Below are 20465 nucleotides of genomic sequence, written 5' to 3'. Positions count from 1 at the left end.
CTTTCTTTATTCCTACTTCATAGGGTACATCTTAAAATTAAAGTAATATATGCTAGCCTGCTGATATTCAACAAACTATAATGGTAGCCTTACTATTTCCATATATGTATATGCCTTTTTTGTACACATGACATAAATATACTGGCTAATTTTCACAATCTGGAATAAAATGACATAGATTCATGAACTCTGCTTATGTTTTCTTTCTGAAGATGATTGTTTATTAGTTTAAAAGAAATGAACCAAACAAAAACCTTATGTATTGACTATGAAGCCCAAATAAATAAAAATGTGCTGTTTTGGAAGTATTAAAATTCAAATGAAATCTGAACTTTACCCACATAGGAAATCAAGTTCAATACGAACATTCACTGGCAATAACACTTAAACTTTAGTTTACATTATAATAGGGAATAAAACATAAATGTAAGCACAATTCTTAAAGTTTTGAATTACTGTTCTCTTATTGTTAACTGCAGCATACGGATGGCCATTAAAATATCTATTAAAGTTAGTCCTATCTTTCTCAAGGTGATAGAAACTTTGGGGGGACAAAAATCATGCCTTTTATTTTCTGTCAAACTCTCCTGATCTTATAACAGTGCTTTTTCCATTGCAAATAATATAGTTGTTCAACCACTCCATAGAAGTTCCAAAGAATTTTGATTGTGTTTATTAATTCTAAAGGAAAGGTGGTAATGATCAGTGCCTTTCTTTGGGGAGAGCTGTTATACACAGATAACTGAGCATCTTTGAAAGTCAAGAGAAAGCTAATCATATGAAATGCTACTAGAAGGAAAATTCTAACTCCACACGCAACAGGGACACTGAGCCATGTGAGGTATAACATTACTTGCCAAACATTATAACCAACAGAAACACACACACACACACACACACACACACACACACACACACACACGAAGCATCACTGCCACTTCAAACCCTTTCATCTGGTTCCCTTTAGGGCTTGTGACGATGCATAAATCCATCTTTATATTGTTACTCATAATACATACACACACTATACATACACACATATATGCATACATATGACATATGTATATATGATTTATCTTTTTCTTTTCCTAGTTACATATCTAGCATAAGCATTTTCACAATTACTTCATCAGCTCTACTTTAACCCAGAAGCTTATCTCACAAGATGGTTAATATAGCCTTGGGTGTGGGGCTTAGCCACTGCTCAGCACTGGACTTGACGACCCCAGAAATAACCTATAATCCAGGAGTATTTGACATTTAAAAACGATTGTTTCTATTTCATTTTAAAAAGCAGCTAGAACAAACAGAATATTAAAGTTTACTTAAGTCCCAAGATACTTTAAAAAAAAAGATCCTTACTATTCAAGTCAGGGTGGAGTGAGGGAGAAAAAGAATAAGGAGGCAGATCTCTCATTCAAAAAAAGAAACCAAGGTGATCCTAAAATAGACCTTAACCTTACTCTGCAGAAATAAATGCCAGAACGACAACTGAATCCTGACTGGGAACTGAAAACTCCCATTACGCTAACGGTTTTGGGGGTTGGTGACGATACTGCCAGGCTGTAAGAGTTCTGATTCCAGTTCTCTAATCGGCTCACCCTTCTGGATCTTACAACCAGAACAACATCTTATTGTCAGGGAAACAAGTGAAAGTTCCATGTTTAGGGACCTGGGCCAACCTCTGTCTCAGATTCTCTGGGGTCTTAAAGTAACACACAGCGCCTACTGCATTTTTTTTGAGGCCTTTCATTGTTGTTTTCCCAAAATATGATATGAAGGCGCATATGCCAACTGTCTTACAGTTGGCAAAGGGCACAAGTTTTAAAAATGGCATTTTTGCATGAGAAAAAATAACAAGGAAGCAACACCCTGTTTTAAAAAAAAAGAAAAAGTGGATGCTTCAAATGAAAGATGAGGCTCCCTGTTGTAAAAAATCTCACTCAGGCTTGTGGAGAGGAGAGAGTCTAAGTAAAGTCGGGTTAAAAGTAAAGTCAGGTTAAAAGCAAAGCACCTCTACAAGTGTTTGCCAGTTACGGTGATAATCTTGTCTGCCCAGCTTACCACTATCCTCTTCTACCTCCCGTTTTTCTTTCTTTCTTTTTTGAAGCTCCCTCAGGCCCACATCAAAGGAAGGTCTTGAAGATGCTAGAAGTGAATGAATACAGCAGCTGAGGGAGCAGGTGACTGCCCGTGGAACAAGAGGCCCAAGGAATGAGAAATATGAATGGCAACATTTCTGAAATAAATCTCAGACCCTGGCCGCACTCTGTTCTGTCAAAGTGACCTTACGCTGAGCCCACTGCCAGCTTACTTTTGGAGCAAAATAGAACAGTCCTTTCTTCACTAACCGAGAGCGTCAATCTACATAGCCAATGCTTGGAGATGATCAGGGAATACATTTTCTACCCTTGTTCCTTGTTACCTTTCGGCTACATGACAATATGAAGACTTTTTCCTGATCTGCCCAACTTCCTATCCCACCTGTTTTCATCCCACACCCTGCCCCTTTTAAGACCAGAGCTTCAAGGTAAACTAAAGTCCTTGAAGCTTTATTAAGATGCCACCTTCTTTGTATAAAATGACATCGTTACCTGATGTTGTAGGCTGAATAACGGCCCCCACAAAGATGTCCTTGTGCCAATCCCTGGTACTTGTGAATATTTACCCTACATATAAAAGGGACGTCACAGATATGATTAAGTTAAAGCTCTTGAGAAGGGGAGATTTCTTGGATTTTTCTGGGTGGGTCCAATGTAATCACAATGGACATTAGAAGAAGGAGGCCAGAGGATCAGAGTCAGAGAAGGGGCCATGAGCAAGCAGCTTCTAGAAACTGAAATGCAAGGAAATGGATTCCCCAGGAGAATGCCACCCTGTAGACTCATTTTATACGTCTGACCAGCAGACATGTAAGGTAATAAATTCATGTTGTTTTAAGCCACTAAATTTGCGGTAATTTGTTACAGCAGTGATAGGAAATGAATATACCTGGTTAATATACCTCTTGTTCATCCTGAACACAGCTCAAGCACCCTTGTTCCTATAGGAAGCCTCCCCTGAGAAACCCTCCCCCGTCTGCCCTCCTTCCTCTACCTCCTCTTAGTTAGCTGTGCCTCCTCCTTGCAAAGCACCTGGCATTTAGCTTTAGAAAGCCTAGTCGTATAACTGTTGAAATATTTATGTTTCCTTAACGAGACTGAAATGCTCCCTCTTAAAGGCAGGGCCTATGTCTTATTCATTTTCTTATTTCCAGTGCTTATCAATAGTTCTGAGACATGGGGGGCGCACAACATTCATAAAAAAATGTTTCCAGTAAGTTAGCGTGACCAGTAGCCTTCACTTCCTTACTAGATGATAAAGACACAGATCATAAAGAAATAATTACTTCATTACCAAGGGCTTGGAAATGTTATGTGAATAGCTCCTTTCTCCTCTAGAAAAGCTTTCAAAATATTGTTGGCCCATAGCACACTGGCTTGAAGGAAGTAGTAACCATCCTTTCTATCTGCAATGAAAAAGTTTATAAAGCTTTCAGTCCTGAAGAGAAACCAAGTATTGGGTTGAATGAGAGAGAGAGAGAGAGAGAGAGAGAGAGAGAGAGAATAGAAGAGGAACAACTAGACATACATTGGTTCTCAAAACGTTATTGAGGTGAACTGTATTTTCCAAAAAAGACCACAGCAGTCTCTCCCACCCCACATTCTTCTGCACTGGGACTCTCACACTCCACCATCAAGAAGTAAGGTCATTACCTTCCCCTTTGCATCTGGCTTGGCTTAGCAACTCACTTGCAACTAATAGAATGCAGCAGAAGTGACACTGATGACTTTTGAGACTAGCTCAGAAGACACGTTGCAACGTCTGTCCCTTTGAATGCCTGCTCTCCCGATGTTCCTTCCTGTTCCCTCCCATGGGAAGCCAGCTGTCATGCTATGAGAGGCTCCAGCCACATGGAGTCCTACATGGAAGCACTGCAGTTGACAAGCTCCACTGAGCTCAGCCCAGAAACGAGACATATGAGTGAAGAGGTCTTCAAATGAATTCCTGGCCCTAGTCAATCAGAGCTTCCCAGATGAGGCCCTAGACACCACAGAGCAGGGGCAATCATGCTCAGCCTGATCTCCTGACCCACAGAATCTAGGAGCCTAATAAAACTAAGTTGGAGTAATTTCTTATGCACGAGTAATGAACAGCAACAGTTAATAAACAGTCCAAAAAAATAAATAACTACTATGATTTCACTTCCTGATCCTAGGAAGATGGACCAGCCAGAGAAGAGTCTCAGTGAATTAGTTTAATCTAATTCTGGCCTGGTATGGTGAAATACACTCGTTTTAGAACTGCAGCTCCCATAGTTGGAGATTTGAGAGAATACATTGCTTCTAGTTCAATGAGAAACTGAAAAAAATAAGTACCCTTCCCTCCATGTTGAAAATTTTACCACTAAAGGAGTTATCCACATGGCCTCGTGCTAGATTTATAATCCTACAGCCTAAATGTTCGGGAGGTTAGATTAGACGGGATTAAACTCAGAGGGATGCTGGAAGCCCACCAAAATGTCTGTCTGCTCTCCTTCCTGCCCAGTTTGGTCCACTGTAAATAAAACTTGACAGGCTTTCTTAAATCAACTTAATAGCATGTAGCACAAGCGCTTTCAGATGCCCAGTAGCTAAACCACATCAGCTTTCTCAGGAAGCCTTCTAGCAAGAGGCGAAAATAATAACAGATACTGCCAAGAGGGCTGTATGCAAGAGAGCTGGTGGCCTTGAGTGACTCATGTCACAAGGCTCCATCTATCCATACTGGAAGGTCAAAAGTGGGAAGGAGCTGGACCTTTCATAGCCAGACTCAGGCCTCGGGCTTATGTGTGAAAGCCAGATGCTGTCATGTTGGAAGCAGATGAGAACACAGTTCTAATCGATCTGGAATCCTGATTAATTCCAGGTGGACCTCCCAGCAGCCTGGGGGAGCTGGTAGCTCAGAGCCCTCACAGGGTTTCATTACTAGTGTCACACTAGGCTGTGCAGAGCCTATGGGGCCTCAGTGCTTTTCATTTGGATTTCAAATAGGAGCTTTTTTTTTTTTTTTCTGGCCAGAGTTTTACAGAAGCTTTCTTAAAGGCAATTTCTCAGATAAATCAAAGACTATAATGGGAAAAGGGAGGAAGACTAAGAAAAGTTGAGGAGAGCAAGGTCTCAGTAGAAGACCTCAAGGTTCCTAAGAGCAATTTGATTAAATATAGTGTTTATAACTCTCATGTGGGGATTACTGGATGTCCTTAACCTGTAAGTGTAGTTTTATGACCCAGCAGATGGCTATCGATGGTCCATGTCATTTGAGAGAGAAGAAAATGCATTACCAGAACCCCAAGTAGTGTTTGTAGTGGCTACGCTTCAGGGGCACAGCATGAGCGTGTAACCACGTTTTAGGAACACCTGCCCATTTTCCAGGCCTGTTTCTCCAGGCTCCTTGTCAACTCTGTGCATTTCCCCTCATCCTTCCAATCAACCCTTCTCTCAGTATAGGAGAGTTAGTTTCTGCTCCTTGCAGACAAGACCCTGAACTAACAAAAACCCTAAAAGAACAACCTTTACTGCCAAAGGTGCTTTTTTCTGTCTAGTAGGCCAAATGGGCAAAAATATATATTGTCGTGTAACTAGGAAAGTATCAATTGAGGGAAGATGGTAAAATGCCCCTCCATGTGGTTAAATTAGCCAATAAGGAAAAACAGATGACTCCTTGTTCTCACCCTGGTCCTCAATTCAGGACCATAAAGTTTCACGAGGAGATGTGTCAACACCAAAACCAGATGCATTAATTCCCTTTATTTAAAAAACAAACCAAAAAAAAATAATAAGAAGAAAAAAGAATTCAAGGATAATAATGGTTGACTTAACGGTTTAGTTTTCATATACTTAGTACACTCACATTGTCAAGTATGTCACAAACCATGGTTGGTAAAAGTTTGCCATCTGAATTTATGTAATTAAAACTCATTTATCATGATACGCATTGAGGTACTTAGTAACATCAGGCTAAGGCCCCAACCCCCACACCCACCAAAAGTAAGGCCTTGAGTTAATATTCTTACCACCATCAGATAGAATTAAATTGCAAGTGCTCCCTGTTTTCCTAAAATATGTACTTCAGATATTATGACATGTAGCAAAATTCTATGGGGAAAAAAAAAATAGAAAATCAAACTTGGGATTCTGAATGTTGATTGAAATATGAGAAAATGATGTAATCATACATAAAAATCTATCAAGAGGTAAAAGGCACCTTCCTTCAATTTACATTTATATTAGTGAGTGGTGGTCAAATAGGACAGAATGGATTTGTTGGCTCAAGAAATAGAGGGGGTAAACCCTGCTATATACGTAAGATATGCTATCTTTAAATTTCCTTTTATCATAGCACCTGGTGCCACACTGCAGCAGTATGCTTGGCTGTGCTCTATCAGTGATCAAAACACAAAGGGTCCGGCTACTGTAATGCATATTACTTTATCTGCAAAAATAGACACTGATGCCTGATAATGAACCCCACCACCACTGTACCCCATTACCCCTGTAAAAACAGGCATAATTCCTCATCCTTCTTAAGGAGATGAATGGAATCCCAATTCACTAAATGGGATAAAAAGCTTTAAAAACGATCATCTTGAGGACAGACTTTTCTATGGCCCTACTCCCTGTTATCCTGGTACCCGGTAGCATTCTCTGCCAGGGGCAGCTCCGTGGGTTTATTCACTGACCAAAACTCTGTCGGCACAGGCACCCGAGATCACAGGACAACTTTTCCTTCTCAGGAACAGCTGGCTCCCAAACCTCCCAAAACCCAGAAGATTCCAATGACATTTTGGATAAAAAGATTAAAGAATACACTCTTCACTATGATATACGAGAGAAAAAAAATTCACTTACATAAAGATGGAAGAAGGAAAGGAAGGGAGTTAAAAGACTGGGCTGTAAGTGGCATTACATTTAAAATAAAAATTAAAGAAAAAAGATCACTACAAAGTAACATGTTTTTTACCCTAAGATTGAACAGGTAAATAGGTCGATGCTCTATTTACTTGTCCACAAGAATAGTTTCTCAGGAGCATTCTCCTGCCCTGTTCTCATTCACAGGGTTAAGGGGATAACTGCTTGGCTTGGTCTGTCCACACTCACTCCACGGCCTGAGGTTAATGCAGGCCCAGACGGAGAGCACACACAGAACCAGCTCTGTCCGTGTTCCCTTCTCCCACACGGCATGGTTTCTTACAGAGGCAAATGCCTGTCCCAGGAGAATCAGAACTTACCCACCATTACTCATAGGTAATTACAGAAATAAGGCAGATTTTAAAGCTCTAAAAATTCGAAGTCAACATTAATTTAGTTCTCATTACAACCAGCTAGTTATTAGATTTAGAGTAGGATTACATTTTTTTTTTCAAGTACGTACGTACTACACCCTAAATGGCTAAGCCATATACAATTCTGACACCAGATGGCTAAAACTCAATTCTGCAAGTATTTGTGTGCCTACTAGACATAAGAAAGTGACACTAGCTCATTCAAGAAAAAACAAAATTAATATTCACCTCATGAAATACCGGCTTTAATACTGATTCTATAAAATTATGATTTTAGGACATAATTTGACCTGCAGTATAATCAGATACTTGCTATAATATGGTTTATATTATAACAAGGATCACTGATAAATGTACAGTATGTGCTTCCAGTATGAAAAAGATTTGACATGTGACATATTCAAATATGATCTAATGATAAAGATTTGGGAGTTATATTAGCTTCACATACTGTTTCACTATTAGACCCATCTACCAAAACATGTACGTCCTTATTTGTAAAAGTAAGTTTTATGTATTGATATGTGATATATAAAGACATTCATAGACAAGCATTCATACATTCTTATCTCTGAAGTCTCGCTTTGTTTTGGAAGCCAGAATATGAATGAATTAAAGATTTGCTATTATTCTTCATCATTTTCTTGTGACCTGGGTATTTTTTCACTATCACTGAGGCTAAATAGATAAAAAGACAATGTTTGTTTCTGTTCACAGTTGGTACGAACAAAATGAGTAATATCAAAATCTTAAAGCAGTGACTACGGACAGGGAGGCAAATAAAGGGGCAGGAGGACCTTTTTCTCTGTTGACACAGATATCTTTGCAGCTTCCCAGCCCATGTGCAGGATTATGGATTGCTCTCTAGTGTGTTTGGCAGCTGGGGTAGTGAGTCCAATTAAGGAGGTAGAGTGGAGAAAACGGCTCCAAGATCCTGTCTAACTCAGAATTTCCTTCAGGAGAGTCACACTCAACTGGGCCCAAACATCACCTGAAACGAAATTCAGAATTGGGAGCACCAAATCCTTATCCTGGCACTGTCCCTTATCTGGCTATGTGACCATGAACAAAACAAGGCATTTGGAGTTTTCGTTTATTCTTCTATAACAGGGAGATACTACTATTTGTCTCTCAGATGTTCTTACAGAACCAAGTGATTTCACATGTGCACCTGGCACAGCCCCTGAGCTATAGCAGGTCTTCAATCAGTACTAGCCGGGTTCTACTTGAGAGGCTCCCAGGAGAGATGCGAGTTTGGAAGTCCCTCTGAGATCTGGATTTTAACCCAGCTGGGGTCTTAATCCAGACGCATGTGGAATCAAATGGGATTGCCAGGATAAGGCACAACTTGGCTGAGGGTCCTACCGTGACCTGGAGCTCAAATTGCCTTCAATTACTTTTGTAATGTCTCACTTCAAAGTAGCCTCAGATGTCAGGCACGAACGAGGGGAGCTAACAGGTGCTCTTCCTGGCTATGTGACACTGCACACCACCACTAAGGGAAACTGGCTATTATTTCAGTTGTGATATATTGATATTTTGGAGCCAGAATCCTAGGTGTCATATTACCTATATATAATTGTTTCTTCTTTTGTAGTCATTTAATTTCCATTTTCAACAATCCATGTCCGTTGGTTTATTATTTTCCTGTGACAGGATCACCTGGTTAAGATTACAAACTGCTCAAATCAGTGTCTGTATATATTTGATAGGTTTTTCATAGCATCCAGCAAACCAACAATAATATGTATGATTTGAGGAAAGTTACTATGATGATGAAAGAGTTCATAAAATTTACATGGTGGATGCTCAAGTATCAACTATAATGAAAACCACATACATTTAACAAAACCTATTTTCAAATTTTGGCTATAGTCCATGTTCTCCAAAGGAAAATGAGTACTGCAAATAGTCTTTAACTTTCCTTGGAAATGAGACACCAACGAAAGCTTAATGCACCCATTTAAGATATTTAGACTACGCTCATTGCTTTTCCCTCAGTGACGTCTTAGAAAAGTAACGATTATACCCCTCAGGCCCTAGAATAAACGAAAAGGTTAAGTCATTCCATTCAACAATGTCCAAATAAGATGTTTGTGTGAGCCTTCTTTTTAAAACTAAAGAGTCTCCTACCTCCTTAAAGTTGTCAAATGCTGATAAAATGATTTCATGCCCGCCTCTGACAAGACAAACGGCTGCCAACAGTTCTAACACAAGGGCTTTTGTTCTGTCAAAACAAGAAGAAAAAAGAAAAACACAAATCAGTGAAAGTGACAAGACGAATCAGCTGTTCCTTGCCTCCAAAATGAATACGACAATAAAATATTTGTCCATGTATGTTTTTTAAACTTTTACTAACTAAAGTATAATCATATTAAAGTACATTTTTAAACCTTTACCTACATCTATATTTGTGATTTATCAAGGGTAGCAAAGTTGGAAAGCATGTTTCCCACTCCCCAAATTATTAGGTTGGTGTAAAAGTAATTGCAGTTTAAAAGGTTAAAAAATTATTGCAAAAACCATGATTACTTTTGCACCAACCTAATACAAATCACTCTGTAATGAAAATCGATTCTGGAAAGACTAGTCTTTTAGTCCTATCATCAGATGACTCAGCACAATCTGATTGAAAAATTTTTACTGATGAGTTAAAGACAATAGGCAACTTGGGGATATTGAGGAAAACAACCCATTGGTTAAATATTTTCTCTGGTTTTAGAGTCAGAGATAAAACATTTGCCAAAAGAGTTCAAAATTAACTGAAATTAATGTCCTACATTTCAAATCTGCTAATTTGCACATGGCCCCTACAAATTCTTTATGACAATGCTAGTTTCTATCCTTTCTTCTTCCTATTCAGGAGATCTGAAAGGAGCTGGATTACAGCTCTGCTAACACAAGAATATTTTCTCTGACTCAAAAAAACTCATGTGAAATATTTTTAGAAGGAGAACCTAGAGATACATTCCAAGTTTTCAAATACAACGTCAAGGACAGCATTGTTTCTTCATCATAAGATCACTTTAGTATTTAATCTTTTTTCTGGAATAAAAGCTATTACCAACCTCTAAACAAAGACTGTTCTGATAATCTACAATGTCAATTGTCTTAAGAAAAATGAATAATGACTTCCCTGTAGTGGAAAGCAGGGATAGAATAGCATGACTACTTCGGATTCTAGCAAATTAAGGAAGCAATCACAAAGTTGAAAAAGCTTTAATCAGGGGAATTTTGAAATAATAATGTCAACATCTAAATAGGACTTCATGGTTTGCATTGCATTCCAAATCAGAAAGGATCTAATTTATAATCAGATTTTTTGTTATTGAATTAACAGATTTCAGCTACACAGTCTATACAGAGATATCTGAATAACACATGTGAAATGCAGAATGCCTCACAAGAACGGAAAACACTTTAGAATGACTAAAAGAAACTGATAAGACAGGCTTCTAGAAGTAATCTGTGATGTGTATTATATATATGGCACTGGCATTTACAGAAAAGTGAGTATAAAACGAAATCTGCATATACAATTATTTTTTTGTGTTTCTTCTTTTTGGTACTAAAAGCTACATATGTAAATGTTGCAAGTGAAGTGTGGACAAGGGATAATGGTTTTAGATAGATTTTGGCAATAGTTGGTGTAGCTAAGTGTGTATCAGTCCTGGCAATCTGGCATCCTCATGCCTCCCTACCATATTTGGCTAAATTTGCAAGGATGCTGAGAACTTGGCCTCGAAAGGAATAAAAGCTTAAAGAAAGGGTGAAGAAGGACTAGCGTTGTCACCAGTTGCTCAACTCTGCCACATGTAAGAATATACCTTAGCTGATCTACATACAAAGCCAAGGAGTCTACTGGCAATCTCATTTCACAGAGTCGCACTTGCGAGTTTCCAAACTCTAACTTGGTTAAGTGTCAACTAGCTCTCTTCTTTCTCTAGTTAGATTCACACTTGTACGTTACAAATCAAACTCACCTTGGATTCTTGTTGTTCAAGCTTAGTGCAATCTCATTGACAGCATGTGGATGAGACATGACCATGTTGAAACCATACTGAAATTAATGTGGGAAAAACAAAGCATTAGGAGTCAACTTAGGGGACAGTCAATGTTGATTAAAAACAAAAACCTGAAGTTTTTTTCTTCTTTTTTTTTTTTAGCTTATAAGACATTTATTTCTCATAGGTCTGGAGGCTGGGAAGTCGAGGAAGAGGGTGCCAACAGATAAGATGTTTGGTGAAAGCCCTCTTCTGGGTTGAGGATGCTGAGTTTAGTGTCCTCAGTTGGTGGAAGGGGGAAAACATGAAGTTTCTACCTAATGTCATTTTTACCATCATAAATGCATTTATGTGTCTAGTACATCAGTGTCTAAATGTATTTTCCAGAAAAACTCCAGGAATGATGTTACTATCAAGGGAGCCTATTTCCATTCTTTATGAATGAACTATGTGTTTCTCTTTATTAAAATGGTGAAAAGGCTCCAATCCAGCCCAGTGATTCTCAATCTTGGCTGTTCATTCAAATCACCTGAAAGAGTACACAAAACAAAACACTGATTCTCCAGGACCCACCCCAGGTTAACTTATGCTGACTCTCAATGACAGGACCCTGACATCTAAATTTTCCTTAAGCTTTCAGAGTGATTCCATTTTACTGCCAGGTTGACAACCAATGTATATACTCCCTTATCTGGGCAATGACCAACAGGACCTAAAGCCAAGGAAAACCTGCATTGCTCTGAGGCATGTTACCTCATCCTTCTATAAAATGAAGTTCATTAAGAGGCTCAGGAATCATTCTTGATTCTACTGAGCTGACAGATTTTTTCCTTCTCCTCCAAACTCACTTTCAGCTCATGGCCTTATTTCCAATTATAGTAATATAAGAAGAAAAAAAACTTCCAAGGGCTGCTGCCACCATGTGACTCCTCCCACATAGATCTGTGCCTTACCTCCTCTCCTCTTCCTAAAGATGAACTCTCCCACTTGGCTCCGATCTGAGGCCAATCCCTCCACTTGGGTCCTTGACCCCATTTCCTCTCACCTGCTCAAGTGTGTTATATGCTGCAGCAATTCTATTACTCCCCATCGTTACTTTTCTCTGATTCATTACTATTAACATAAAAACATGATGCAAATAATCTTATCCTAACTAACAACAACCACATCTCTCTTGACCCTGCAACCAGTGTCCAGCTACTGCCTCATTTCTCGGCTACCCTTCACAGCAAAACTCTAGCACTCACAGCCTTCTTCCTCTCCTCCTGTTCTCTCCTGAAACCATTACAATCAGGCATTTCATCACCATCACTCCAGTGAAACTGTGCCAAGATCACCAATGACCCACACTTCGCTAGAACCAATGGCCACCTCTCACTCCTCATCTTCCATGACTGGACACAGGTGAGCACTCTCTTCTCAAAACATGTCCTGTATGTGGCATCTACGACCCCAGCTACTTCTCAGTCTCTCTAGCTAGTCTTTCCTGATCTCTGACATTTTAACAGAGTGCCCCAGGGTTATTTGGGACCTCTTCGTTTCTTTGTCTATCCTTGTTGATTGCATCACTTCCCTGATTTTATATACCATCTAGTCACTCGCAAATGTGCACCTCCAGCCCAGACGGCCTTAAACCCCAGCCTGCCATATCTGACCACCTACGTATAGTCTCTATTTGGATGTCAATGGACATCTCTAAGTTAACGTCTCCAAAACAGAACTCCTAATCATGTGTCCCAAATCTGCTCATCCTGCAGCCTTCCCCATCTTAGTAGATGGCAGCTCCATCTCACAGGTGCCCAGGACAAACACCCTCCAGTCCCCACCACACAGCCAATGCTATGGTCTTTACCATCAAAATAAAACCAGAATCTGCCCACGTCTCGTCATTTCTACTCCTACAATCCTGGTCCACACCACCATCAACACTCACTTAAATGAATGCAAATGCCCCCTAAATGGTCTACCTCCTACTGTCTTTGCCTCTGAAGGTCAACCCTAAACACAGACGTCGGCATGATCCTGTCAGACCAAATCACCTTTTCCCTCAGAACCTTTTAACAGCTTTTCACTCATCGCAAAGCCGGTGTCCTTTCTTCACTGGCTTATAAAGGTACAGTCAGGACCCCCTGTTAGCTACAGATTGCATTTTCTACTTGTTCTCTCTCTCACTCATTCTGATCCATCCAACCTGTGCCTTGAGCACACCAGACTTATTCCTGCCTTGGGACCTTTGGACTTCTTTTTCTCAGCCTAGACTCTTCTTTCCCTAACATCCCTTACCTTGTTCCCTCATTCAAGTTGTGATTAAATGTTATCTTCTCGGTGACACTTTCCTGGCTGACCTATTTAAAACTGCACACACACTTTCATCACTTCCCATTCCTATTTCCTGATTATTTTTTCTACAGTACTTAGTAATAGTTCTCTGGAGCCAGTCTTCCTGGCTTCAAATCGGACTCCACTACTTATTAGCCATAGAATCCGGGGCAAATTACTTAACTTCTCTGTCTCGTCTCTCAGCTTCCTCATCAATAAAATGAGGAGAGTAATATTACCCATCTCACAGGACTATTATGAGACTTACATTAATTAATAGGTTGAAAAGCACCAGACCTCTAGGAAGCACTAGATCAATATTAGCTTTCATTCTTCCTCACCACTATACTCTGGAATGCTATACAGTTTACCAATTTATTTGTTTATCATCTGTCTCCCTCACTAGAAAGTAAGTTCTCATGTGTTTAATACTGCATTCCCTATATGCCTGCCTTCCCTAGAACAGCAGCTATCTAACAATGCTCAAAAAATATTAATTGACTGTAAAAAAAAGAATAAATGTATGTGTCCATTACTGAATTCAATTCAGCACTGTGATGTCGGGTTTGAACTTGATAACTGACCTGCTATGTAGGTATTTATTTTCCATTTGTACTTGGGCCCACCTGTGGCATCCTCATCAATGGAAATCAAATCTTATTTTTATATGTGAATTATGTTTTTCTAATTCTTACCCCTGGTTTGCTAATCTAACTACACCTTTGACCCTGTCAGTTCACCCTGGACATTCCAGACTCTACCTGCCACTTTCTTGTTAGGATTAATCCAACCCACACACTTGCTGTCTCTCCCAGTGTTTCTCAGAGTGGGGATAACCTGACACAATCACCTGAGGCAGGAGTCTGCACTTCTAACGAGACTCCTCCAGGCACTGCTGATAAAGCTTAGGAACCACGAGGTCCAACAGACAGTCACTGTAACTTCTTGCCTGTCCACCATGTAAGCCTTTGAGAAGCACTGACCTCCCCACTGCGTGTGTCTCTTCATTCCTAGTGTTCTAAAGGTGTCCCATTACTGCCTACAACCAAAGGCTCCTCTGTCTTTAACGGTCACAAACATTTACCAAGTAATCTAGATGAGTTTATCTCTAGGTGAACATCTAGTTTATCTAAAGGTGAACATCTTCCCTTTAAAAATATCATACATACTAATTAAAATATGAGAACAGTGGGTTACATCTTGAGCATCGGAACAAACCAGACGTTTCCTTTTCAACAGAGTCTCATTAAATCCTGATATTTACTTCAGGTAGAAATACTACAAGGAAACCAAAAAGAACAAGATCGTAGTCTGACAAGTTCAGATTGTTTTAAAAGATTAGAAACACAGACATACCTGATAATTCATGATGGCGCGTAAACACATGATACAGACATGGACGTCATCTTTCTTACTCACTAATCTTGAATTTTTCAAGGTTCTTCTGCTCGGCAAAGTATTGTATCTACAAATAAAAGGGATAGATTCTATAAAACTATAAATTACTCTGACCATAGGCACATGCAGTGGAAAAAAGGGGCATTGTTCTCTACCTTTGCCTGCACCTAAAGGAGGACAGCAAGTCAAGACCACCACCAGCAAACCCATCACCACACAGCTATTTCCGTAGACTGTGAGGCCAGCAGGACTTTGATGTACACAGGTCGTTATCGTGAAGGCGAGTTAGCCATGGACAAGGAAACTCCACTTCTCTCACAGCATGGAACAAACCAGACTGTAGGTGGGGTTCATCAACAACCCCAGCTCCTAATAAGTAGGCCAAGCCAGAGTTGCAGAGGGGACCTAAGGCAACACTCACACGGACTGCATTTGCCAGTAAATGAAGGAGTGAAACTTAGCTCATATACAGCCCTCCAATCGCTGACACAGTTTAAACAGCCCCTTGCCGTGAGTGCTCTCACAAGTCGCTGCTGCAGCGTTTAAGCCAAGGCCCTGTCCTAGATTAGCAACTTTGACATGGGCCTGTGATATGACACCTCAACAATGTGCATAACCTTAATAGTATGCAAATGCATCCACAGCCTGATTCCTCACCGAAACTGAAACTTAGGTGGAAACATGCTGCTATTTCACAGGGTGAAGACGTTTCAGTGGTAAGATGCATTCTAGTGACCCTACATTGCTAAGCCTTAGAGGTTCTGCTTGGAGCTTCATCAGAGCCTGCAAGTAGTAAAGAAGTGACAACATGGTGCAAGTAGAGAAGATGACAACACTGACGGCTTTAACATGAGTTTCAAATTACTGCCTCAGAGTGCAGTTTTCTCTGCAACTCCAAGCCTGAAATAAAAGCAAATTTCAAAAGTCGTCAACTACTTTCCCATAGACAGTGAAGGACAGAAATGCTCCCCAAAATAAGCTTTCCTTCTTCTTGAACTGAACTAATGAAAAAAAAATTAAAGGAAGTTATGATTAATATTAACTCCTTTCAAAAGTCCTACAGGTGCAGGCTAAGAGTTGAAAACTGAATTGACAGTTTTGTCTGAAACTGCTGAGCTGAGAGCCCTTTTACATTTTATTTTTTATTCAAAAACTTATCAAATGGAAGATGATTCTTTCATATGAGCCCACTAATGTGCCACATCAATTTTTGATGAACACTTCAGTGAGTCACTTGCCTCAATATACCAGAGTGTACAGAATTAGTTTGCTCAAGCTAGTTAGAAGAAGAACGTGTTATTCAAGGAATTACTTTATTCACACTGAGAAATGAAATTTCAGCAATGGAAGTTGGCCTAATTCATTTCGGAATGCAAAAACAAAGTTAAGAAAACAAATTCAGATTTCGGTGTTAGTTAAACCCAATTTCAGCATCTAAAATACAACTTTAAACTGTATCACTTCACCATACCCCAGCCTGACCAGGACTGCTAAGACACCTGATGGAGATCTCACAGAGACTCATGCACCTTCAAACAACAGCCACACACCAGTTTGACCCAAGAACACGTCATCTTCCCAGTTGCATCAGAAGTTCTTTCACTTCCTCTATCTTTCTTAATTTATTTTAACCTCAGTTTTGTATTTCTTTAGTGGAATCACTTGTTAGGTATATAACAATTGATTAGAGAAATAGCTGTCATTATTAATTGAAAGGAATGGCTACTAGTGTAAAAGTATCTACCATGTTTCCCCGAAAATAAGACCTAGCCGGACCCATCAGCTCTAATGCGTCTTTTGGAGCAAAAATTAATGTAAGACCCAGTCTTATATTATATAAGATGTGGTCTATATTATATTATATTATATTATATTATATTATATTATATTATATTATATTATATTACATATTATTATACCCGGTCTTATATTATATTATATTAAAATAAGACCGGGTCTTATGTTAATTTTTGCTCCAAAAGACACATTAGAGCTGATGGTCCAGCTAGGCTTTATTTTCAGGGAAACACGGTAAGATTAATACAGGGGTTATTAATATAATTATCTACTGCTTCCTGAACTAGATGGTAAGGCCGTGAGGGCAGAAACAGCATATTTATATTTCATTTTTCCTTAGCACTTAGTAGAGTCTAGCATAAATAGTAGATGTTTAATAAAACCAACTCTGGGGCTTCAACAAGAGATTTGGTTTGATTTTCTATGGCTGGTGGAAAGCGCCAGAAGCCAATTCTTCTGGATTGATCTCTGTATTCAGGTGTCCTTATTGTGGTAAAGTGTTAGTCCTAATTCTGTTGGTAATTTGGAGTCACTTTCGAAGAGTCTATTAAAACTAGCTTCACAGGGATGGGGTTTTGGACAGTGTCACCATCGTGCATTGGAGCTGCATGCACATTATATATATGTAAAATAAACTCAAACACAGTACACACACCTGCACAGCACAATATGGTGGAGTGAGGACAGTCACGCCTTCTTAAAGCAGAACACTTTTTTTCTGCAAAGCATCATACTTCAAATTCCTATATAGTGAACCTTTACTCAATCAAGCCAGATTTGACTAAGTTAATATAGACATACTCTCTGTAACTGTCTTTAAGCATATAACAGTTGTTTTTAAATGGGACTGTAATTCAAGAAGTAAATATAAAAGTAATGGATAAATTATGGGATGAGTATAGTAAAGGTGACATGACAATGAACATAACTGAACTGAATATGAAATATTACCAGTGTAGATTTAAAACATACCTGTCTTACTGTCCTTTGAGTGGTGGAACTACGTGATACTTTCATTCATTATTTTTGTCTATATTTAAAATTTTCAACCATGGATGTGTATTAGCCTCCAAATAAAGAAAAAAAAATCACATAAAAAAATGAACTCTTGTGGATGGTCTAGGTTTAGATTCCCCTAAAGACAGAAGGCTAACTGGAGAATGTGGTCATAATGCTTTTTCCACTTCAATCACTCTACGGAATGTTACCTAGAAGGTGTAGAGCTGGTCCTGATCTACCCACAGCTGAAGGTTTCTGTGATGAGGCCAAATTCCACAACACAGGTAACAAAAAAACTAAGTATCATCAGAAAAATTAAGCTTTGAAAATCTTTTTCCCTGGTGCTGCAAACGTCCACCTGGATGTCAGTAAGCCTGAATACAATGATTAACACTTTCCGTAGAAAAAGTTCAGGGTAACTGATTAGTGCCACAGAACTCTACTGAGTGTGTGTGTCACACTGATTCCCTTAGGTAAGGTTGGGAAATCACAGCAACAATCAGTCACCAATTAAAAATTCAAACAGCTCAAATGAAACTAATCACAACCATCAAATATTGTATGTACAAGGTGCTGTTGCATATTCATGATAACACTAGTAAATACGATTCAACGTACTATCTCTGAAAAGGTAGATCAGGCAGCCTGCATCCGGGTCTGACACAGCCCTCAGGCTGAGCTATCATCACCTTTTCCAAGCACTGACCATCCTAAATTAGCTATCTGAATATACTTCCCACAAAGACTTGCGCTGTACAGGGATTCAGCTAATGGCTCGGTAGGAGGTATGGGTGCCTCTGTGGTAAACTAATACCCTTGGCACAGTTCTATTACAGAATTACATAAAGTGAAACCAATTCCTATAATATTTTCTTCTTGAAGCTATTATGAGACTTCATACAAAACAGACAATTTGAACACAGCCAGATTGAGACTGTGCCTCCAGTTCATCGTGTATTAAAAAGGCTCCAGTGAGAAGCAGCACGGGTTTCTGCATGGTCTCCTATGGATAACTGAGGCAGAAGAACTTTAGTCGCATCCCATGTAAGATGCCTTGAGTGATCCCAGACACGGTCAACAGCTAATGGTGCATGTTCCTTTACCTAACACTTGAAATTGGCTTCCTCACTAGTAGTTCTGAAATCTCATGGTACATCATACTTAACCTAGGATGAGGAGGGAAAAGAGGGGCTTGGAAAGAGCTTCTATTCCATTCATCCCTCTACACTGGCTGCCAGGCTGATGGTCTACACTGTGAGTATGGAGCTACTGGTTTCCAAGGCTGCTGTGGAACTCAAGAGGGAGGGAGGGGAAGTGCATGCATTAGAACACTACAAAGCTAGCTGTTCTTACTTAGATTCACTTGTTTTTTCTGAATAGAGGCTCCCCAGATTGCAGTGAGACTTTAATTTCTAGAGTATTGAAAAAGTTGATTCTGGCATATTTTGCCAGTTTTCTCTTTGCTTTTATGGATGAGAGCATTTACGGAGATCCTTACGCCACCATCTGCCCAATGTACTCATTCTGAAGTGTAACCGTTCCTTCAAGCTGATGGGAACAGGTTTCATGAGGTTCTGAAATAATTAGGTCTCTCTGGTGTCTTGGGGCAGGTTCCCTGAGATGTGGAGATTGAAGAGAACTCCCTTGGATTCCAAAGGAAAAAGCAAGAGAATAAAATATTCATGGAATAATTGTGACCTAATGCCTGGACCACTGGGGCAGACTAACTAAATGCCGTTCTGAGACCCTTTCATGCTCCAACAGACAAGCAGAGCTTTGAGGCTCTGGAAATCTAGACACACAAGAGGGGTTTCTCAGTGACAGAAAGTAGTCCTGAGTCTAATTTTTGGAGCTCCTGCCATGTGTAGGAAAAATAATGAGGAAGACATATTCAGGGCTGCTTTTTGAGGTCTCAAGATTTTAAGGAAATCCTGTTTTCTTAAGAAGCCATTTTGACAGAAACCTTGAGAAACTAATACCACCAAATTTCTCAGGCCCTCTTCACCATCAACTTTGAGAATTGCCTGATATCTTGCCAAGCACTGAACTAAAACTAAACGTTACCCCATCATTCAAAGATGAGACACTATCTGAGAGTGGCTAACAATTAGAATTCACAACTTCCATAAATATGAAAAGAAATAGGTTCTAAAACTGTTTTTCTATCAAAACCAAACAGAAATGACTCTAACCACTTGTATTAATGTTATGCACCAGTAGTTATATGAAATAATAATAAATGAAGAAGTTATAAGTCAATGTGAGTATGAGTAACAGGCATAAAAACTAAGTGATTTTCCCAAATAGCTTTTAAGCAACCTATACAAAACATTTCCTGTCTAGTACTATGGTGACAACTCCCAACTGAGCCACCTCGTTCACGTGTGGCAATGACTCTGAGAAGCACGTAGTGAGCAGCTCAACCCGCATAGACAGCTGTGGCCGCAGATGCTACAAGGAAAAAAGGTACTTCTGTTTTGAAAGCCTTTAAGAACGATTGATGAGTGAGCGCCAACCAGACGACTTACTCTAATAAATGACAAGACATGTAAAGTCTGAATTTTTGACTCCAGGAGGCTAAAGGA

The 20465-nt window shown here is 39.5% G+C and overlaps 1 protein-coding gene across 12 annotated transcripts in view; it reads right to left on the bottom strand.

The window, feature by feature from the left end:
* Positions 1-20465, bottom strand: part of FMNL2 (formin like 2) — a 280224-nt gene that overhangs the window by 49819 nt on the left and 209940 nt on the right. For all 12 annotated transcript variants that reach the window (XM_074336414.1, XM_074336391.1, XM_074336408.1 and 9 more), the window contains 3 exons: positions 15043-15151; positions 11347-11423; positions 9497-9590 (listed from right to left, as the gene is read on the bottom strand). In XM_074336414.1, the coding sequence (XP_074192515.1) occupies positions 9497-9590; positions 11347-11423; positions 15043-15151 (280 nt within the window). The remainder of the gene's footprint in view (positions 1-9496; positions 9591-11346; positions 11424-15042; positions 15152-20465) is intronic.

This window comes from Rhinolophus sinicus, linkage group LG01, assembly GCF_036562045.2.
Source record: "Rhinolophus sinicus isolate RSC01 linkage group LG01, ASM3656204v1, whole genome shotgun sequence".
In the NCBI taxonomy this organism is placed as follows: Eukaryota; Metazoa; Chordata; class Mammalia; order Chiroptera; family Rhinolophidae; genus Rhinolophus; species Rhinolophus sinicus.
The sequence above is the reverse complement of the archived record's forward strand: the minus strand, read 5'-3'. Positions and strand labels throughout refer to the sequence as shown.